Here is a 20,372-nt window from a genome sequence, read left to right as displayed (position 1 = left end):
TTAATAGATTAAACACAGTCAAATTTCAAATTAAAGTCATCATTTGTTCACTCAAAATGTCGAGAATTACATATAATAATGAAGTTTATACACAAGTTTGAATTTAAAGTTTATATCGGTTACATAGAGGACCGGGTAGAGATTATTGTATTTAACTATAAGTGTGAACTTCCTTCTACAATGACACATCAGGCAGTATTCCTTTTACTTGTTCCCCAGCATTCAAGTGTCTAGATAGATAAAACAACCTAGAAACCTTTCTACTTTTTATAATTATATAATCTGTGGGATTCTCAAGAATTAGAAGTAATAAAGAACTTGAAGATCTTGAAAATCCTGATGTTGTAACAGAAATCAAAAGAGAAAGATTTCGACGGATTGTTCATTTAGAAAGGATGGAACTCGAGAGAAAAGTGTATCAAGTGTACAGAGAAAGGCCCGAGGGGAGAAGACCGAGAAAGAGATGGGAAGAGGATATGGAGGATGAATTGAGAAAGATGGCTGTGAGCTGTTGAAAAGGCAAAGCCCAAGATAGAGAGGAATGGGTGAAAATCCCGGACGAGACCAAGGTCCTTCGGGGACTATGAGGGCCGAAGAGAGAGAGAGAGTGGGATTCTCCCTACGCACGAGCCAGTCGCTTTCGGCCACAGACTCTCCCGAGATTGCAGGTAGAATTTCTTCACTGACGTTCTTCGATCCAACGCCATTTAAAGCTAATTGCCAAATCATATCATCCATAATTTGAAATTGTATATTTAGTAATTTGCAGATGCCAAAGGGTTATACTTAATATTTGCAGGAAGGATTTGGTGGCACTTTACGCAGATAGTGGAATACACTTTAAAAAAGTAACTTTAATACATGGAAAAATGCCTGGGGGGTTTCTTAATACATGGAAAATGCCTGGGGTTTTTTCAGAGGTAACCTGTAGGGTAATATCCCCAGGAGATCGAAAATACCCCCGTGCAAAATCTCATATAAACAGTTTTGTAAGAACACACAAATAATTGTTACTTGTGTAGCGTTTGTGTACGGTAAGACCTTCCGAAACGGGAAAAATTTCTTACCGATGCAGCGATTTTCTTGTCTAAAAACCTGTTCAAAACGGAAATCTGCCAGAGCGGTTCCGCACGAGTCTGGTTTTCACAGGTTACCGTATATATAAATTTATCGACCTCTTGGGATCAGAAAAATATCCCCCCCGGACAGCGATTTCGGAAAGAAACGCCGCGTTACTCTTGCATGCGACGGATAGACAAACGAACGGATGGATTCGGCGATATCAATAATTGCTTCCGCATTAGAGTTAAAAAATCGTCTAAAAATAAAAATAAGAGGTTAAGACGTGTTCTTGCCGCCTTTTATTAAAGGAAAACGCTTTGCCTTGGGTTACAAATGCCTTGTTCCTATTAGGGAAACTTTTCATAATAGGAAAACAGGAAAGTCACGTGTTTAAAACGTGTCCTCTTTTTCCCAGTTCTGTCCGAATCGATCTCAAATTCCACGTGTTTTAATTCATATAACTGCGACGTCGTGTTAATTGTCACGTGGATTAATCGATTGTGACGTCAGAATTTCCGGTGGTTTAAAAAAAAAACCCACAAAAACGCGTGTGTAAAAAACAACCGGAAATTCTGACGTCACACTTTCCGGTTGTAAAATTCAAAAATAGTGACGTCACGTAGTTTATTATTTAAAGCCGAATCAGAACCGAAGTACCTCGCTTTAGCGCAACACACTATTTAACGCCACTTCTTTTATACGTAAAACAATACGTTATACTCGGAAATTTCATATATATTTTCTAACTGACGGACCGACAAACGAACGGACGGCGGATTCGGTCGAACTAAATTAACATTTTTAATTAATTAAAGGGATTTTTAATGGACAGAGACACGAAAAATCTATTGTTTGAAATATAAGGAAGGAAAATAAATGCTCTTTTCTTGCGTGGAAATCCGGTGTGACGTATAACAGAAGCTAGAAACCGCATCTTTGTAATTAACACGACACCGGAAGTTATGCGATAGGTATCGACAATAACGATTTAAAATTAGAAGGAGGAGAGAAAAAACTAGTTTGGAGGTCGAATTTATTTAAATGTGATATAATAATTCAATTTTTTTTCCAAGATTTGAGGTCGTTTCAATGACATCCATTTTTAGGAAACGATATTTATCGCCTTAGAATTACATACAAGCGCGCGTGTTTGGATTGAACGTTGAACTTTCGCTACCGAAAAAAACGCCATGAGTCATTGAACATCTCGAAATTTATATGTTAAATAAACAGTCCTATAAGTTTATTCTCGAAATTTGTCCGCGGCAACCTCCTAAACTTCAATAATTAGCTTGAAATCTCAGTTTTTCTACAAGTCTCCAAGAAAGTGCGGTTTTTAAGAGTTCTAATTAAAATATTCTCAGTTTTTTTACTATAAAATGTAATTTATGAACACTTTCTGTTAGAAAATCTTCACTTCTATAGGTTAGAAGTAAGGGAAGAATAATAAATTCCTCCCTTTTAAACAGAAATTAAGCCGCAATGATTTTCTAGAAAGTTAGCTGCTGATTTTATCCTTGTAAAAATTCCTTATAAATTATTCTAAAAAAGTATTTATCTTTAAAGCTTTAGAAATTAGAATTTATCCATCATCATCTTAATTAATCAAATATTAATCTAGACAAATCTCTGTTAGAAGAAAGTACAAAACTCTACAACATCCCGCAAAACTAGACCTTAAGTTCCACCTCTAGAACACTTACAAATTTAGAGACTTTCCTAAATAATTAAACCGTAAACGATCCGGTTCGTCGTCCCGCTATTTATTTATTCGTCTTTGAGGAATATAGAAATTACTGCGTTAGATTTTAGAGTGTCGGAATGTCCCACTGCAAGTTATCTTCCATGTCTGGGTTTCGGTGAGTAGTTCAAAGACATAAATAAATCTTGTGGCTAGATCACTGGTGGAAACTGAGTTGGCTGTAGGCCAGAGGAGAGTGCATTGCCTGGTTCGTGTATTATTTTACCCCTGACCTAATTGAGAGTTGGGTCAAAGTTGGCTGACATACCAAAATAATTGTTTTCCGACCGTCTGCAGTCCAGATATTTTAGTAGAGGTTTTAATTTTATAGTAGAATAAAATTTAAAATGATTTAGTTTTTTTTAATTATTAATGTTACTTTATTAATAATAACAGTAATAATTTTTTTTTTCTTTTTACAGTTAAAATTTAAATCCTTTCTGCCATGGATTCGACAAATAGAGGGCCCAGTCTCTACGAATTCCTGATGGAGGCCGAGTTATCTCATTATTATAATTCCTTAAAAACCGATTTAAAAGTGAATAGTATATCTCAGTTGAAGTACGTCGAGGAAGAAGACCTGTTACAGTTGGGTATGAGCAAACCCGAGCAGAGGCGATTGCGTAAATTTTTTCACAAATATTATCCTCCTACTTACCTGAAGAAGATAAAAAAGGTGAATTTCTTATCTTTAAAATGCTTTAGTGAGTAACGTTTGATTTAATATCGATCGATCCTTTCGCTTAGATGATTCTGCCGAAGTTTAAAGAGGATCTGGACAGCTCTTCCATATTGTTAGTCGATTCGAACATCGATAAAAACGTAAGAGTTCCGAGCAAGCATATAATATCTGCCGATAGCATCGTAATTAATAAGGAATTGGGTGTTGGAGAATTTGGAGTCGTAGAACAGGGTGTTTGGACTAACGAAGAAGGGGAAAGGGTAAGTGTTTATGCTGTATAAACACTTTATTAAAATGTCTGTTCTTGAAATACTTAATTATATTCTTAAGCTATATCGAGGAGTTGAATTCCGAGAGTAGAAACAATTTAATTTAAAGTTGAAACTTGAGTTTAACCGTCGAAAGGTGTAACCTCTTTGCCGACAGCATCGACGTTACGTAAATTTAAAATATATATAACTTCTACGTAGATATCGTTATGTATCATCAACGCTGTGTACTAGTGAGGGAAACATTCGACTTGCAATTCGATCTAAATATCTTTTATCTGTCGTACAGAATTATCTAACATATTTATGATTTTTCTTGGTATACTGTGCAATTATAAGTTCTTTCACAGCAAGTGGGAAATGGGATGAGCTCCAGGCCTGAAGTAATGACATCATAGGCAGACCACAAGTTTGAAAGAGTTGAATTAAGATATTTGTCGCTTCTTGGCCAAGCCACGTGGGCTTGGTTCACCGAGAGGGACTTTACAATCACACTGTATAATTGACAAGTTAATAAAATAAGTATGTATTAAGTAAATTTTAATAAACATTGTATATAATAGGGGTATTCACAATGAGAACTCTTTTCACTTTTAAAAGACTCAAATTATACAAAAACTGAGAATCACAAACCTGCATGTGGACTGGACAATTTCAGGAAAGTAATAGTGTCATCTAGTGACAAAAATAGGAATAAGGGTGACCGTGACAATAACGGAAAACAATAAATTTGTCTTGTCTTCTCTGGAATAATTAGGAAACAAACCTAAATCTCTTCAGCAAACATTGCAACTCTCGTTTCATCTTTATTGGAAATTTTATTGGTTGACATTATTACATTTTAAGAGGTTATTTCGTACCACTTCTGTAAGTTTAAAAATACGACAACTAGTTCCTCTGTTGGCGGTATTGATAATTAGTGAACGTTGTTTCAAAGCAGCTTTCCTTTAAGCCTATGGTTTATGTCATGTAATCTGTACTGTACAAACAAAGATGAGATTAAGAGAAGCGATACTTTTGTCGCTTTCAAGAAGGCATAAAAGCCAGTTTGCGAGAAAAGCTGCATGTCAGAAATTCCCGTAATGTATCCATTCTGTACTAGTTTTCTCATACTTAGGAATCTGCAGATAGTATGGATTTTTAAGTATGATTTAATATATTCCGTATGGACTTTAGAAGTAATCAGTTGCTGATGCTAAATTGAAGCTTCAGTGTTTTCTGTTTAATAGTAGAGAATTAGTCAATTATATATTATAAAGTTAGTGGAAATGAAAGTTGTTATTCGTTGCAATAAAATAACATTGTGTGTCCTCTACTTATTTTTTAATGTGGTATCCTTGTGTAAATTATAAGCAATCGTGTGGAGAAAAGTCTGTTTTATAGTTCTTTAAACAAAACATTAAAAGATGTTTTAATTAAAATTTTTATGGCCGAAAATTATCACCTTCTAACCTTCCGTCTACTTAACGCCATTAACACTTGAAAGCAAGTGTATTAGTAAGACCTTCAATTTAAAAATTAAAATTTAAAATATTTTGAAAATTATCATAATAAAGTGCACTTAAAACTATTCAAAATATTGTAATTTCTTAAAATATAAAATGCTGTATTTATTCAAATAAAGAGCATACTGTCTAATACTTTTTATCTTGTAGCTGCACTGTTTATCAGTGTGCTTACTATTAGAGGGTGACTATTAATGGAATCAATCGGTTAATTTTTTTGCTTTATTATTATTTGAACAATAATGTAACACTCGACACACTCTCAACTTATTTCAACACATTGTAAGTGTGACAATACTGAGTATGTGTAGGTTTTCAGTTTAAAATAAGCCTTATCTTCCTCTAATAGACGGTGTGCTTACTGCTAGAAGGTACTGTCTATAACTCTATCTTGCAGCTACACTGCTTATTAGTATATTGTTAAAACTCTGTGATTAGCACAATGTCCCTTGACATTAGGTAAATTCCAGTATGTATCAAACAGCACATTGGTGAACCATAATGTACTAAAATGTGTTGCAATATTCACCAACACATTCGTCGGTGCAGCAACCAATGTGCGTTGCATGGCCGAGCCCTGATAAATTGGTATGGCCATTTCTGTGGTTATATTATAAACACAACTTTTATTACTCAATTGTATTAACTTAAAATAATGCCAATATAGTGCCATTTTCTTCCGCCGTCTTGTTAAGTTGCCGGATGTTCCTGTAAAAGCTTATTAAACCATTCACTGTATCAGTTGTGGTTGACACCAATGCATACTGGAATGTACCTGTACCTAGTGTATGTACATTTAATTCTTGTTGTACGTCTTTGATTTTTACTTTAAAGATTGGACAACGTATAATCTTCACATTATATCTAAAAGTAATTATTCACTAAAACCTGATTTTAATTTTCATTTTGTGAATAGATACAAGTGGCTATTAAATGTCTTAGCAAGGAAAGAATTCAGAATAGTCACATGGAGTTTTTAAAGGAAGCAGCCATCATGCATACAATTGACCACGAACATATCGTTAGATTGTACGGCGTGGTACTAGATACAAAAGCATTGATGTTGGTAAGATCTGCGACTATATTTATTCAATATAATTCATTATATAATGCATTGAATAGATTATTCATATCATTTATGATCTTCTTTTCACAGGTTACAGAACTAGCACCTTTGAGATCGTTACTCGAATGCTTGAAAGAACCGGCATTAAGGCCCAGTTTCCCAATTATTTCTCTCTGTGATTTTGCTTTCCAGATATGCGACGGAATGCAATATCTAGAAAGCAAACGTCTCATCCATAGGGATCTTGCTGCACGAAATATTTTAGTTTTTGCTAAAAATAAGGTTAATAAACATTAAAAATGTTAATTCGAATGTATTCGTTCCCTAACTTGTATATATATTTTTTTAAATTTAGGTTAAAATTAGTGATTTTGGTCTATCAAGAGCATTAGGAGTTGGAAAGGATTATTATCAAACAAATTTTAATGTGAATCTCAAATTACCAATTGCATGGTAATATCTGTTTTGAATTTAGCTGTTCATTAATTAATCTAGGAAAAATTATTAATTTTACTTTATTAAAACTTGATTATTTGACATTTAGGTGTGCACCAGAGTGCATCAATTATTTAAGGTTTACTTCATCTAGTGATGTTTGGGCTTATGGGGTTACATTATGGGAAATGTTCAGTTATGGATTTCAACCGTGGGCTGCATTAACAGGCCAACAGGTATGTTCATTTTATTTATTGCCAAGTACGTGTTATTCATTAAGCAGGTCCATCTTACTATTGTGGTATTTAGGGTGGTTTGTACTGTCCTTAATACTAAATAAAGTAAGATGGAGCTGCTTAAAAGCAATTACTATTGACATTTTGTAGCATTCAAAAACATGCTGACAAGATTTGTTGGTAATTCAGATGTTTATACGATGCGCTAAATTATGATCTGTGAGTTATTTTGAGCATGCACAAGATCATTCAGTTTTCTCAGGTGGTGAGAGTACAGTCTGTGATTCCAGGCTTGTTGCTGATTGGTTTAACAATGCAACAAAAAGAGTGTAATCACATTTTAGATTGTACTCTTGCCACTCTTGAGAAACAAAGATGCGACAGTGCGACAATGAGTGAAAAATCCAACGCATCAGATTTTCCACAACGCAGTTACAACTTGTCGAACCAAGATAGTCAATAAGTCTCAAGTTTGTTTACATGAAGAAGATCCCCACATATTACAGTTTTAAGTAAGAAAATATGAGCAATATTTGTACCACATAAACTATAGTTTTGGGAATAAAAAATGTAATATTGACCAAAACAATGTTTAAATTAGTCAGACACAAGATTCATTAGCTTTTTCTGTAATGCTTGCTAGTTTCAAAGTAAGAAAATATTAATGATTAATGTTACTCTGTTAGTTTTAAAAATATTAGATAATAATAGTAATGGTACCAGTCATAAACTTCCACAGTAATGTAGAAATTAAGAGGTTATATGTATTATGGCTGCAAGACTGCCATTTAATATCACTTATTATACTGAGTCAAGGAGATTGATCAAAAGGAATGCTCTGAAATTCATATCATAATAAATTTCATAACACAGGAAAGAAAAAGTTCAATTTCCTTTCGATCTACACATCTTGTCTCAGTATAATAAGTCTGATATTAAAGAGCAGTCTTAGAGCTATAATAAATATAATATATCAAGTGAAACATATTTATAGATTTATTGATGCTATTTTTTTTTCAATTTTTGAATATTGTATCCTTAAACGTTTTCTCCCTCGTTAAGATTTAGAAAGTTTATTATTTTAAACCAGGTTTTGTATTTATTTTGATTTTTATTAATGAGGATGTCATATGAAGAATAGATGTTTTATATAATAGCACATTCTATTCGTATTCTTGTATTTTTTCCAATGGATTACTCGATCCTGTGTGACCTGTTTTTATTGTCTGATGTGAACTATTGAACTGTCAATGGAGTGAAGTCTATTTCCTGCTGAGTTTGTTTTATTGTTTGTCATTTGTCTTGTACTCAAATTGCATTTTATGTTAATAATAATTACGCAAATATATAATAACATCCGTGTAAAATTTTTTGTCGATATCTGTAACTTATTTTATATTTTTCTTACTTTTCGAAATTTTTGTGTGTTATACCTTTAACATATTCTGAGGGTAGAGATGAGATTTTTTTAAAATTTTAAATGCCAATAACAAGTAAAATTTTATTTTAGGACAAACCTACTCGAGATACAGCGCATGACCTTCTCTCTGTCTTCCATCTCCTTGAATTTGGTATGCCAAAATTTAATGCCTCCTCTATGTAAGATGCTGTGCCAAATGGAATGTTGTTTGTTTTTTTTTTGTTCAAGTGTCTCAAAATGTCAAGCTGTGCAAAAAAACTAAGGTATATATATATATATATACCTTAAGGTGTATATATATATATATACCTTAGTTTTTTTGCACAGCTTGACATATATATATATATATGATACGAATGTGGTCTACTTTACAAAGAACTGTGGTGACCCAAACACTTAATACAATTGAAATGCAAAGCCACATCTTAGAAAATGCCATATTTTTCTTTAATGTTTGATTTATTCAGCTGTCTATTTTGTTTCTATTTAAATTAATATTTAAGCTAATATAAAATACAAGTGATTGGAGCATTGTGTTAAAATTACCATCTAAAAACAACTGAGAGTAATTAATACTATAACCCAGTGGTTCTCAAACAATGCACCAGAGCACCCTTTTATGCCAAAAGAGATGGCAAAATACACCACAAACGTTAGAAAATACAGTGGGTGATCGGCTAACGAACATAATCCATTTCAAGACTTTGTTCGCTATCCGACTGGTTCGTTAACCGATTGATTTACCAAAGGTTTTTATGAGAATTTCATTAATTCATTCTTGAGACCCCCCCAAAAAATAAAAAATATATACTTTCTTACTACATTTATTTATATGTAATAATAAAAATACATGTATACACAGTCTTGCATTTTTATTAGTCATGTTTTTTCTGTTTGTGGGGGTTAAAGAATCTGTCTAATGTCGATTGCTTTTCTCTCTTCTTCGGGATTTTTCAGAAGTAAGTAATAGCATTGTAATTGTAGAAATCCCCAAGCCTATTAACCTCAACCTGGTTTGGATACTATTAATCCTCTTTTTCAGAAGAAAACATATCTCGGCAAGTTTCTTGGTGTACTTCTGTTGTCAGATCAGTTGCAGGTTCCATTATGAGTTCTTCAATGTTCTTTATTTCTCAGATATGATTTTTGTTACTCCTTTAGCTGCTTGAGTCTTCTTGTTTATACTGTATTTTTCTTAGATAAGATTGAACTGCGGCCTACTATGGACCTGTTCGAGCCATACTGCCCAGCAACATCAGACATCTGCCCACTCTCTACCTTTGCTATTATACTCTCACCTTTTGAAAATAAAAACCGACACAAAACTTAACGAGTGTCCATCCGAATACTATAAACGAATTGTTTCTGTCAGAAAAATAAAAGGGGAATTACAAGAGTTTCAAACTTCAGAGGAATACTATCTGATCAGTATATACCAGGTTGAGCGTCGATGTCGACGTCTCTCGCGCTTCGAAAAGTTTTGAATTATTGCCTGAAGACAAGGGAAGACCAATTGGTATTCATTATTTTACATTGCTTTTTCTTGTGTTTGTTCTGTGAGGTGTTCGTTAACTGATCACCCACTGTATATTTTTTAAATGAGAAAAAATGATTTGTACACAAATTTATTACATCTATGATAAAGTAATAGCTAGGTTAAAACTATAAGTTAGCAATTATTATAATATACGGCTATTTATAATTTTGTACGTGAAGTGCACTGAAAAAGTTATCCCATGTTTTGCAGTGTGCTGGAGGCCAAAAACATTTGAGAACTGCTGTTCCGAAACAATTCTTTCAGTTAGTTTAATAAGTACGTGAAAATTTTTTTAACAAAATTGTTGTGACGATTCCTTTATTGGCTCTTTTTATATAAATTTTTTCTTTCTAAAACTTTATTGTAAGTGAATTTTTATGCATTATGATGATTTTTTTAGTCACATTCTACTGTGTAGCACTTTTCACAAATACCTTTTATTGAATTTATAATTAGAAACTAAGTAACTTTGTACTAGAGGTAGACGTTAGATACCGTCTCTTATCTATTTAATAAATTATTAATTTATTAAACGTCTATCTTTTACTGAAATTATATAAATTCACATTGATCACAATCTCTATTGAAAGTCTTGAAAATGAAAGTAACAAGAATGAATTCACAAAATTAATTTGTTTTTAATGTTATTGTCAATATGAAATAAGTAAAAATTAATTTTTAAACTTGAAATGTTAATGATTCCTTATAAATTAATTAACAGTAGTTAAATTTTATACAATGATGTCTGAAAAGTTAGTATACTGTGATAAATATGTAATGACATTAAAGTTATATGTATGGTATTGCCTACAATGCCTGTAAGTTGTCCATTCAGTACCAGTTGACCAGTTACACATACAATATTGCATACAACTTACAGATCTGGTATATCGGAATGTCATTACAAATTTCTCGCCGCACAGTAACTTTCAGACCACCTGTACTATAATTATCATATTTAGACACAATAAAAATATGATATAAATAATAAATTTGTTTTTTGTGTGCGCATATGTATATACAGTACATTAATTTTAAGTGTTTCTTAACAAACTTTTTCAGATTTTAGAAGCCATTGACGAACCTAATTTTCAAAGACTCGAACAGCCAGAATATTGTCCTAAAGATTACTACACACTTATGCTGAAGTGCTGGCAGCATGATCCGAACAAACGTCCGAAATTTGTCGACATTCTTAATTCTCTACCAGAAGTAAGAATTTTATATATCGTTACGTATAATGTATTATTATTATCGTCGATTATTTAATTATTTTATTAAATATTTAATATAGTGCAAACCAGAACAAGTTCAAGCTGTGAAGGATTACATCGGTTTCCCAACAAGTCTGAAACTTAAAGATTGGTTGAGTTATAAAGTTGGAGATGTTATCACTGTTTTAGATAAGAAGTAATTATTAATATTTTCATTGTTTAAAACTTTTTTTTAACATAATTTATAGTAATGATTATAACTGATACCCATGTACTGGCATATCGGAATATTCCTGATCCGTCAGTTCATTTTAGAAATTGATGCTCCTTATTTTATGCATTAATATATGTATGTGTAGTGACTATTGAAAAAAGAAGAGATCGCAGCATTGGTTTGTAAAACAAACTAATTCCAATATACCAATGTATTGAATTGGTATTGGTTATCACTTCTAATTTATAGTGCAGCCAATATTCATTCATAGATAAGCTGATTAAGAAATAATCTGTTCATATCTATCAATCAATCTGTCAATCTGTTTCTTTCTAATAATTCAATAATCTGTTTACATATATAAAATAAATACATATATAAATAACTTAATTTTTAAACGATCACTTTACATAAGTCATCGGTTGTCGAATTTTTTTATTTTTAAGTAATTTCCCTGATTATTATTATTATATATTAATGCTGAAAGTTGCATTCAAATTTATATAATAAATTCAAATATGTACCTCATATATTGCCACAAGTAAAGTAGGAATTTAAAAATCAATTAATTCGTCGATACTTTGTAAATTTAGTAATATCTTATTTGTCGACAAGGATACCGTCCAATATATTTTATTAAAATCCTTAAGAATTTTAATAAAATACATTGGATAATATCCTTATCTGCTTGGTCTTTGCTATTCGGAAGAGATGACATCTATTTACGTTTGGAATACAAATACGATACTCGGATCGACTAAATTTACAAAGTATTGATGGATTACTCGATACTAAAACCCAATCCATAGTTTTGTGCAATTAAATAAAGAATTTAAGAGGTTCAGAAAAAAATTGTGTTGTGGACGTTGGCACGAATTCTTTTAAAAGCCATCTCTATTTTTTATTAAAAACTAATTAATTATATTCTGTTGTAGCTAATTTACTATAGTGAATACAAGGAGACAGTGCATTGATTTACATTATGTACGCGTACTTCATATATGCTTTAATTTAGAATCTGTTAACTCTGAAGTAACTAGATAATTACCACTGTCGGGTAATTGAAGATTCTTGAAAATGATAATTCATCTTATTAAACTTAAATTTTATTTTAAAAACTTCTGAAGTTCAGTTTTGTAAGTTAGTATTTTAATTTAGAATATTTTGGTAGATAAAAATTGGCCCCGAGCAAGATTCTGACTCACTTTTCTTCCAGAATATTTTAAATTAAAATTAATTTATTTCTAATTCTTAAATTTACTGTAAGATGGGACATAACCATCTACCTCTAGCCAAACTGATCTGTGTTTGTTTATTTGCTACCCTAAAAATAGTCTGATGGATAATCTGGTAGATTGTTTGGTGATATAAATAAATCAGATTGTTGTTTGTTATATAAATACATTTTTCTGTTTTCCTCTTACTTAACAGTTCACTTACATAATTTTCTTATAATTATGCAGTTAAAAATTTAATACATTTTAATTTGAATATAGACCTAATGCAGAGAACCCTCAGTTATGGAAAGGAATCCTCAATAACGGCAAAACTGGACTATTTAATCCCGCTAATACCGTAGCGTATTTAGGACAAAATTTGCCGACGAATCGTCCAAGTTTTACAAGAGCCGACGGTAAAATTAGTATTTATGCCAGTAGAAGAAGGTAAGTCGATTTCTTTAATAGTACAAACAAAGTCACCAATTTTATATGCAGGTTATTTTAATTATTATGTGCAAATAATTGTATGAATTGTAGCATCATAAAAAAGGAAAAATTTAATTTAGAAATGTAAATTAATAACTTAATATAGGTGATTGTATTTGAAAAATATCAAATTATTATTATTATAATAAATAAAAAATATTTATAAAAATCCCTAATAAATTTCTGTACCAAATGCTTTACAATGATTAAGATTTCAAGGTGCAAAATTTAATAAAATTATTAGTATAAAATTGATTTATAAATGTATAATAAAATCATAGACAGTCCTCAAGTTACGACCAAGTTCGATTCTGGGACCGTATCATAAGTCAGTTTGGTTAAGTCGTGCACAAAAAAAATAATACAGATAATCCTCCACTTAACGATAGGGATACATTTCAAGAAATGTGTCATCAAGCAAACAAGTAGAGTGTATTTAGAAAAACCTTATAGAGTAGGCTACATGTAACAGATTTAACATAAGAAAATATTTACGTAGCAAAAAAATATATATACAGTAGTGAACCGAAAATCGGAATCAATTGGGGACTGGGGTTGTTCAGATTAGGGATTTGTTCCGATTACCCATTATGTACGAAAAAATACATTAACCTGTCCGATGTTCAAATTTTCTCCGTTGCGTGTTGCTTCGTGTTGAATTTTCGTCGATTTTAAGCCTAACGAAAATTTTTATAATAATAATCGAGGCTATCGTATCGTTAAAAATTATTTCTGCATTTTGTACAAACAAAATAAATATATTGAAGAATATAAAAACATGAAAATTATACTTTAGAAGTAAATTTAGTATCAAAAACGTTCGATTCAGCACGACACAGTCTGACTGAAAATCGTGCCGATTACCAGTGATTCCGATTACCGGGGTTCCGATTTACGAGTCTCTACTGTATATCTAAATACAGAAAAAGTACAGGCAACTACAAATTTTTCAGCTCTCCATTTCATGTGCAAACTGTCATTAATTAAGCAGCTCATAATAATAATAATAATAATAATAATAATAACTCTCCCGTGGTCACCACCTGGTCGTGGTGGGAGAGCCCAGTAATTTTACTGATCCATAGGGCAATGCAGGCTGGAGCATAAGCTCCTGGTAGGGACACCCATGCCAGTAAGGTCTATGGGGAGAAATGAAGCTAAGAGTGACCACGCCCACATTCTGTGGAGATATTCATCATGGTAATAACTAGATCAAAGTGTGATACCGGCTCGGACGTCGCCCGGGTTAACAAGGTCCGCGTTCGTGGGTTAGGCAGAGGCTCACGTTCGAAAAATAGGTCACAGTCTCCCTTGGTTACCGGTGGCGAAAGCAGCACCGGCCCAAGCATGGCTACTGCAATGCCCTCAACAGATGTGAGGAACCAACCCAGCCTTGGTGTTTCTGTGGCAATGCATCCACAGACCACAAAGGCTGGAAAACCACGCCAACGGATGAAATGGACAGTAGAAATGAACGAGTTTATCATCCGTACTTATTACACCATCACAAAACTCGAAACAAACATGACAGCATACAGACAACAACTACACCATAAATTCACACAACAGTATCCTCATCTCACTGTCACCGAACAAAGGGTTGTTGATCAAAAAAGAACAATTATACACAACAACCTTGTTCCACAAACAACACTTGAACTTATCAAACAACAGGTTGCTGATCAAATACATCAACAGACAGAAACATCTAACATTAATGAAGATCATGTAACCTGTCAGGATAATCCAGCAACAAGCATTGATAATAACACACATACAACAATTACCACTAATGATACTACAGACACTTCCTCATCCATCACTGATAACATAGATTTGGATTTAGTTAATACGCTCTCACTTATATTTCAGGAAACACTCACTAAATATACAGGTACAGATCCCACACAACGACCACGAATACCAAAAATCAACACGTCAAAGGAAGTAGGAAAAACACTAAATTATGTAAACACTCACTTACTACCACACTACATTCATTCAATTTCTACACTCGCAGACATTCATACATTAGTTTATGCTGGGGCAGTCACAGTAGTGACACACCATGGACTGAAAGTACAATCACAGACAAATACACAGAAAACACAATTCTATCACAAGCCTGCCTGGCAGAGAAGAATAGAAACACAAATAAATGACATTAGACAGCAATTAGGCAGGCTGACACAATACACTAAAAACAACATAACACCCAAATTAAGGAAACAGCTCAAAAACATTTTCAAGAAAATAAAAACACACACAAAACATGAACATCACAACACACACATTACAGAATACATTGATACACTAAAACAAAAACTTGCTGCCAAAGCACGTAGACTCAAACGATACAAAACATGTACACTACGAAAACAACAAAATAAATTATTTACAAACAATGAAAAACTCTTTTACAGACAAATCAATAACAAAGCAAACACTGTTACACAGCACAGTGGCACACCAACAGAAGAAGAACTCACAACATATTGGTCTTCTCTTTGGTCCAGTGCTGTCACGCACAATGCTGATGCAGGCTGGATCGAGGAGGAGAACAGAAACTTGCACAACATACCAACTATGCCCTGTGCTGAAATAAACATACATGATTTCCAATACACTGTTAACAGAACACACAACTGGAAGACACCTGGTGTAGACAACATTCACAATTTCTGGTACAAAAAGTTTACATCACTGCACCAGGAACTAGCTAAACATCTAACACACATCATCATCAATCCACAAGACATGCCAAATTTTCTTACTCAGGGCATCACCTACATGAAACCTAAAAACAACAATACCACAGACCCCACACAATACAGACCAATTACATGTCTTCCAACACTCTACAAATTATTGACATCCTGTATCGCAAACAAAATATACAAACACGTTGAAGAACACAACATTCTAACAGAACAGCAAAAAGGTTGTCGTAGAAACCACAGGGGATGCAAAGAACAGTTACTCATAGATTCAGTCATTCTACGGCAAGCACACAAACAACACAGAAACATACACATGGCATATATAGACTACAGAAAAGCATTCGACAGTGTTCCACACAGTTGGCTGCTACATATTCTACACATGTACAAAATACATCCATCACTCATTGCATTCTTTCAAAACACTATGCAGCACTGGAGAACAACACTACATCTCAGGGTTAGTAACACTTCCATACAAACAAACCAAATTTTTATTAGGCGAGGAATTTTTCAAGGAGATTCCTTGAGTCTCTCTGGTTCTGCTTAGCCCTGAACCCATTATCCAACATGTTAAACAACACGCAATATGGTTACAATATCAGACACGAAAAAACAACACAGTTTACACTGTCACATCTCATGTACATGGATGACATAAAACTTTATGCATCCACACAAAAACAACTTCATCAACTCCTACAAATCACACATTCATACACCAAGGACATACAAATGAAATTTGGCCTAGATAAATGCAAAACACTTCACATAGAAAAAGGAATCCTGAAGAAAGAAGATTTTGCACTTGGAAATGGAGACATTATTGAATCCATGGAAGAGGGCGAGTTCTACAAGTATTTAGGATTCCAACAGGCCAAACTAACAGAACATACACAAATAAAGCAAAGATTAATTAAAGAATACCAAAGTAGGTTAAATGCTATTCTCAGAACACAATTAAATGCAAAACACACAGTTAAAGCAATAAACACATATGTCATCCCAGTACTCACATATTTCTTTTGGAGTTATACATTGGACTCACACTGATCTTGAGCAACTCCAAAGGAAAACAAGAACAACACTTACTAAGCATAAACATCATCATCTTAAATCGCCACAGAAAGATTAACCCTTCCACGTAAAGATGGCGGACGTGGCCTGATTGACATAGTTAACCTTCACTACAAACAAATACAAGTCACTGCGAGAGTTTTTCTACAAAAAAACAAGAAAACATCACAATTACATAAAGCAGTAACTCTAGCAGACTCGAATAACACACCATTAAACTTACACTCACATCATATGGACACAACACAACATATAAAAAGCATAGACACCATTAAGCAATCGTGGGCTCGAAAGGCACTCCATGGCAGGCATCCTTACGATCTGGCCCAGGATTTTGTTGACAAAACTGCGTCAAACAGCTGGTTAGCTCGGGGATGCCTCTTTGGGGAGACGGAAGGATTCATGATCGCCATACAGGATCAGGTCATAAATACTAAAAAACTACAGAAAACACATACTCAAAGATGCAACACTCACAAATGACACATGCCAGAAAATGTCACATCATGCCAGAAACTATACAACACATCACCTCTGGTTGCAAGCTCTTGGCACAGACAGATTATTTACACAGACATAACCAAGTAGCAAATATAATACACCAAGAGCTTGCAAAGAAACACAAATTAGCAGACATCCACGAACCATACTACAAATACATTCCACAGACAGTATTGGAAAACAACACGCACAAAATGTACTACGACAGAGCCATAATCACAGATAAAACAATTTACCACAACAGACCAGACATCACACTCATTGACAAACACAATAAAATCACATACATTATAGACATATCCATTCCAAACACTCACAATATACAAAACGCATGCACTGAAAAAATTAGCAAGTACACAGAACTCGCCCAGGAAATAAGGCAATCTGTGGAGGATGGATAGGGTGCTTATTGTACCTGTTGTTCTCTCCTCTACAGGTGTCATACCACACACACTACACAAAAAGCCTGGGCACATTAGAATTGAATAGAAACACATACATCACTCTACAGAAGGCCACTATATTGAATACATGTCATATTGTGAGAAAATTCCTGAATACAGACACACACACTGATACACTTCTTTAATTTCTGTTTTGGTTACTATGCCTTGACTTTGGTCCGGCATAGTACTTAGCCACCGGTGTTAACCGAGTATATCTAACTTAACCCAGCATAATAATAATAATAATTACATATAAACCACGTCCAAAATACAGTAATAAACAAATTATTTCCCTAGATTTTAATAAAGCTAATTAATTATAATAATAACAATAAAGTACAGTTCTGAAAGCTTCACATAAACCTATTTAATACTGCTTATGTACTGTACTGTACTGCTTATTAATACATATATTTGTTTGCTAAAATTGTTTGCAAATTCTAAAATTAGCAAAGAATTAAACTTTGATAACAAATGTTTGCTACACGTAGGTCCTTTCCTTTTCTAGCCATCATGTAACTCAGTTTTTCACCCACTTCCAATTAAATAACTAAAACAAGGAGAATTTTGATAATTCACTGTTACATATATAAAATGAAAAGATAGAAAATAAAAAAATACTTTAAAAAAGTTTTAAACAAATGCTTTTAATTCACATAAATGCAATAAAAAGTAAAAAATAAATATTCTTCGGCTTTCGTGGTATTCTTGATATTATGTGATATTAAAAATAAAAGCTTTGGACACTTGTGAGAAGCTAAAAAATTGATAAAGTGTGACTAAGAATATTTCTAATCAGTTTTTGTGGGCTTCTCACAAGTGACCACACTTGGTTACATAATACCGACAATATCGTTGAAGCCGAAGAAAACTTGTTTTTTAATTTTTAGTGCATGTATGTGCATATCTTTTACTTTTGTTTACTAGCCATATTAATCAAAAGATGTTATTAACACACAGATTTGCAGAAACACTTAAGAAATCAATACATTTGAAGATACCAAAAACTTACCGAAGGACGTCGAAATCTTCGTGTGGAATTGATTTTTTATTTATTCAATATATTATTAATTCACTTTAACCTTATCATTCCAATATTACAATTTTATGATAATTTTGTACCAAATAGCCCTGCAGAAAATTAGTTTTTTTATCATTTTTTGGGTGGTGATGGTTCAAACCTGAGTTATAGTTAAACATGAATAAGTTTATTAGTTACTAGCGACCCGGCCACGCGTTGTTGTGGCTCAAAATGTATTTATTATAAATGTATAAAACTTCTCCCGTGGGGGGAATTTTAAAAAATCCCTTCTTAGTGTACATTCTCTTGACGAACCCTATTAAAACGCAATCAAAACCGCAAAAAACCGCATCTAAAATAGTATAAATAGAAGCAGAGTTCTTTATAGTAAGTCTTATTCCTGTCCCTCTCCCCGTGGGGGAATATCGGAAAATACCTTTTTAGTGTATATTCTGTTGACGTACCCTATTAAAACGCAAAAAAACCGCATCTAAAATAGCATAATAGAAGCCGAGTTCTTTACGGTAAACCTTAATCACGTCCATCTCCCCCGGTGGGTGGGGAATTTCGACACGTATATTATATAAAATCACGTGCGTATTCGAATGCAACGTTGTGTCAAAATTTCAAAGGAATCGGTAGGAACAAACGAACATTACATTTTTATTTATATAGATAGATAGAAGATGATCCGCTTTAGTCCATTCTCACAGAAAAGTGTAATGCCTCGCAGTAAAGCAAACTTAGGTTGTCGGAGTTAGCGCCATCTGTTGGACATAAAAGCCTTAATCCTAGATGATATCTTTTAATTTATATGAATGTTTAACGGAATAATATATAGCCTATGTCCACCCTGAAGGTCCATTCTAAATATTGGTGAAAGAATTTTTGAAATCGGATGAGTAGTTTCGGAGATTACCTGTTACAACGAAACTTAGTTACCTCTTTATATATTAGTATATATTACATTATCGTGTACATTTACATTACATTAATATTACATTTAACAATAATTTTTATACTGTATTTATAATCATTAATAAGCACAACTGATTGCTGAGATTTGAAAATAATATTTTCACAATATACTACCGGTTTTGCTGTCGTAAATATGAATGTCACAATCAAGAGATAATAGTCAAAGACTGACTGTGCTTTATTCTAAACAAATTGGAAGTACTAATTAAATACAAGGTCTTCCAAAAAGAATGCTACTATTTTAAATTATTGTAATTATATTAGTTATTATTCAAGAATGTTATAATTTACATTAAAACGTCGGAAAACTGTCCAGGTTTAACATTTGCCCATTACAATTTCTGGATGCACACACCTTATGTCACATTCAACTGATACTCAAATTCTTTTTGTGCTTGTTATGCTATATCCATTGCCACTCTTTCCACAGCAGCTACAGTTCCTGCAGATTACTCACGTTACACAGTAATATTTTGCGGACTGCAGAACGTAAAATGCTTTCTCTATTGCCGAGTTGCCATTTTTGTTTATGGTAGAGACAG

At 33.1% G+C, this 20,372-nt stretch overlaps 2 protein-coding genes across 2 annotated transcripts in view; one reads left to right on the top strand and one right to left on the bottom strand.

Moving 5' to 3' along the window:
• The window catches only part of LOC136986888 (uncharacterized), a 199,693-nt gene that overhangs the window by 126,673 nt on the left and 52,648 nt on the right, over positions 1–20,372 (bottom strand). The gene's annotated exons all lie outside the window — the stretch shown is intronic.
• The window catches only part of LOC136986855 (activated Cdc42 kinase-like), a 42,651-nt gene that overhangs the window by 13,662 nt on the left and 8,617 nt on the right, over positions 1–20,372 (top strand). Inside the window, 9 exon segments of the mRNA XM_067284482.1 lie at positions 3,226–3,479; positions 3,551–3,745; positions 6,176–6,325; positions 6,416–6,607; positions 6,681–6,778; positions 6,870–6,996; positions 11,016–11,165; positions 11,248–11,363; positions 12,878–13,045. Of these exon segments, the coding sequence (XP_067140583.1) occupies positions 3,249–3,479; positions 3,551–3,745; positions 6,176–6,325; positions 6,416–6,607; positions 6,681–6,778; positions 6,870–6,996; positions 11,016–11,165; positions 11,248–11,363; positions 12,878–13,045 (1,427 nt within the window). The 5' untranslated portion in view covers positions 3,226–3,248.

The sequence above is a fragment of the Centruroides vittatus genome, unplaced genomic scaffold (genome assembly GCF_030686945.1).
Source record: "Centruroides vittatus isolate TY-2023 unplaced genomic scaffold, ASM3068694v2 scaffold_1209, whole genome shotgun sequence".
In the NCBI taxonomy this organism is placed as follows: domain Eukaryota; kingdom Metazoa; phylum Arthropoda; class Arachnida; order Scorpiones; family Buthidae; genus Centruroides; species Centruroides vittatus.
The sequence above is the reverse complement of the archived record's forward strand: the minus strand, read 5'-3'. Positions and strand labels throughout refer to the sequence as shown.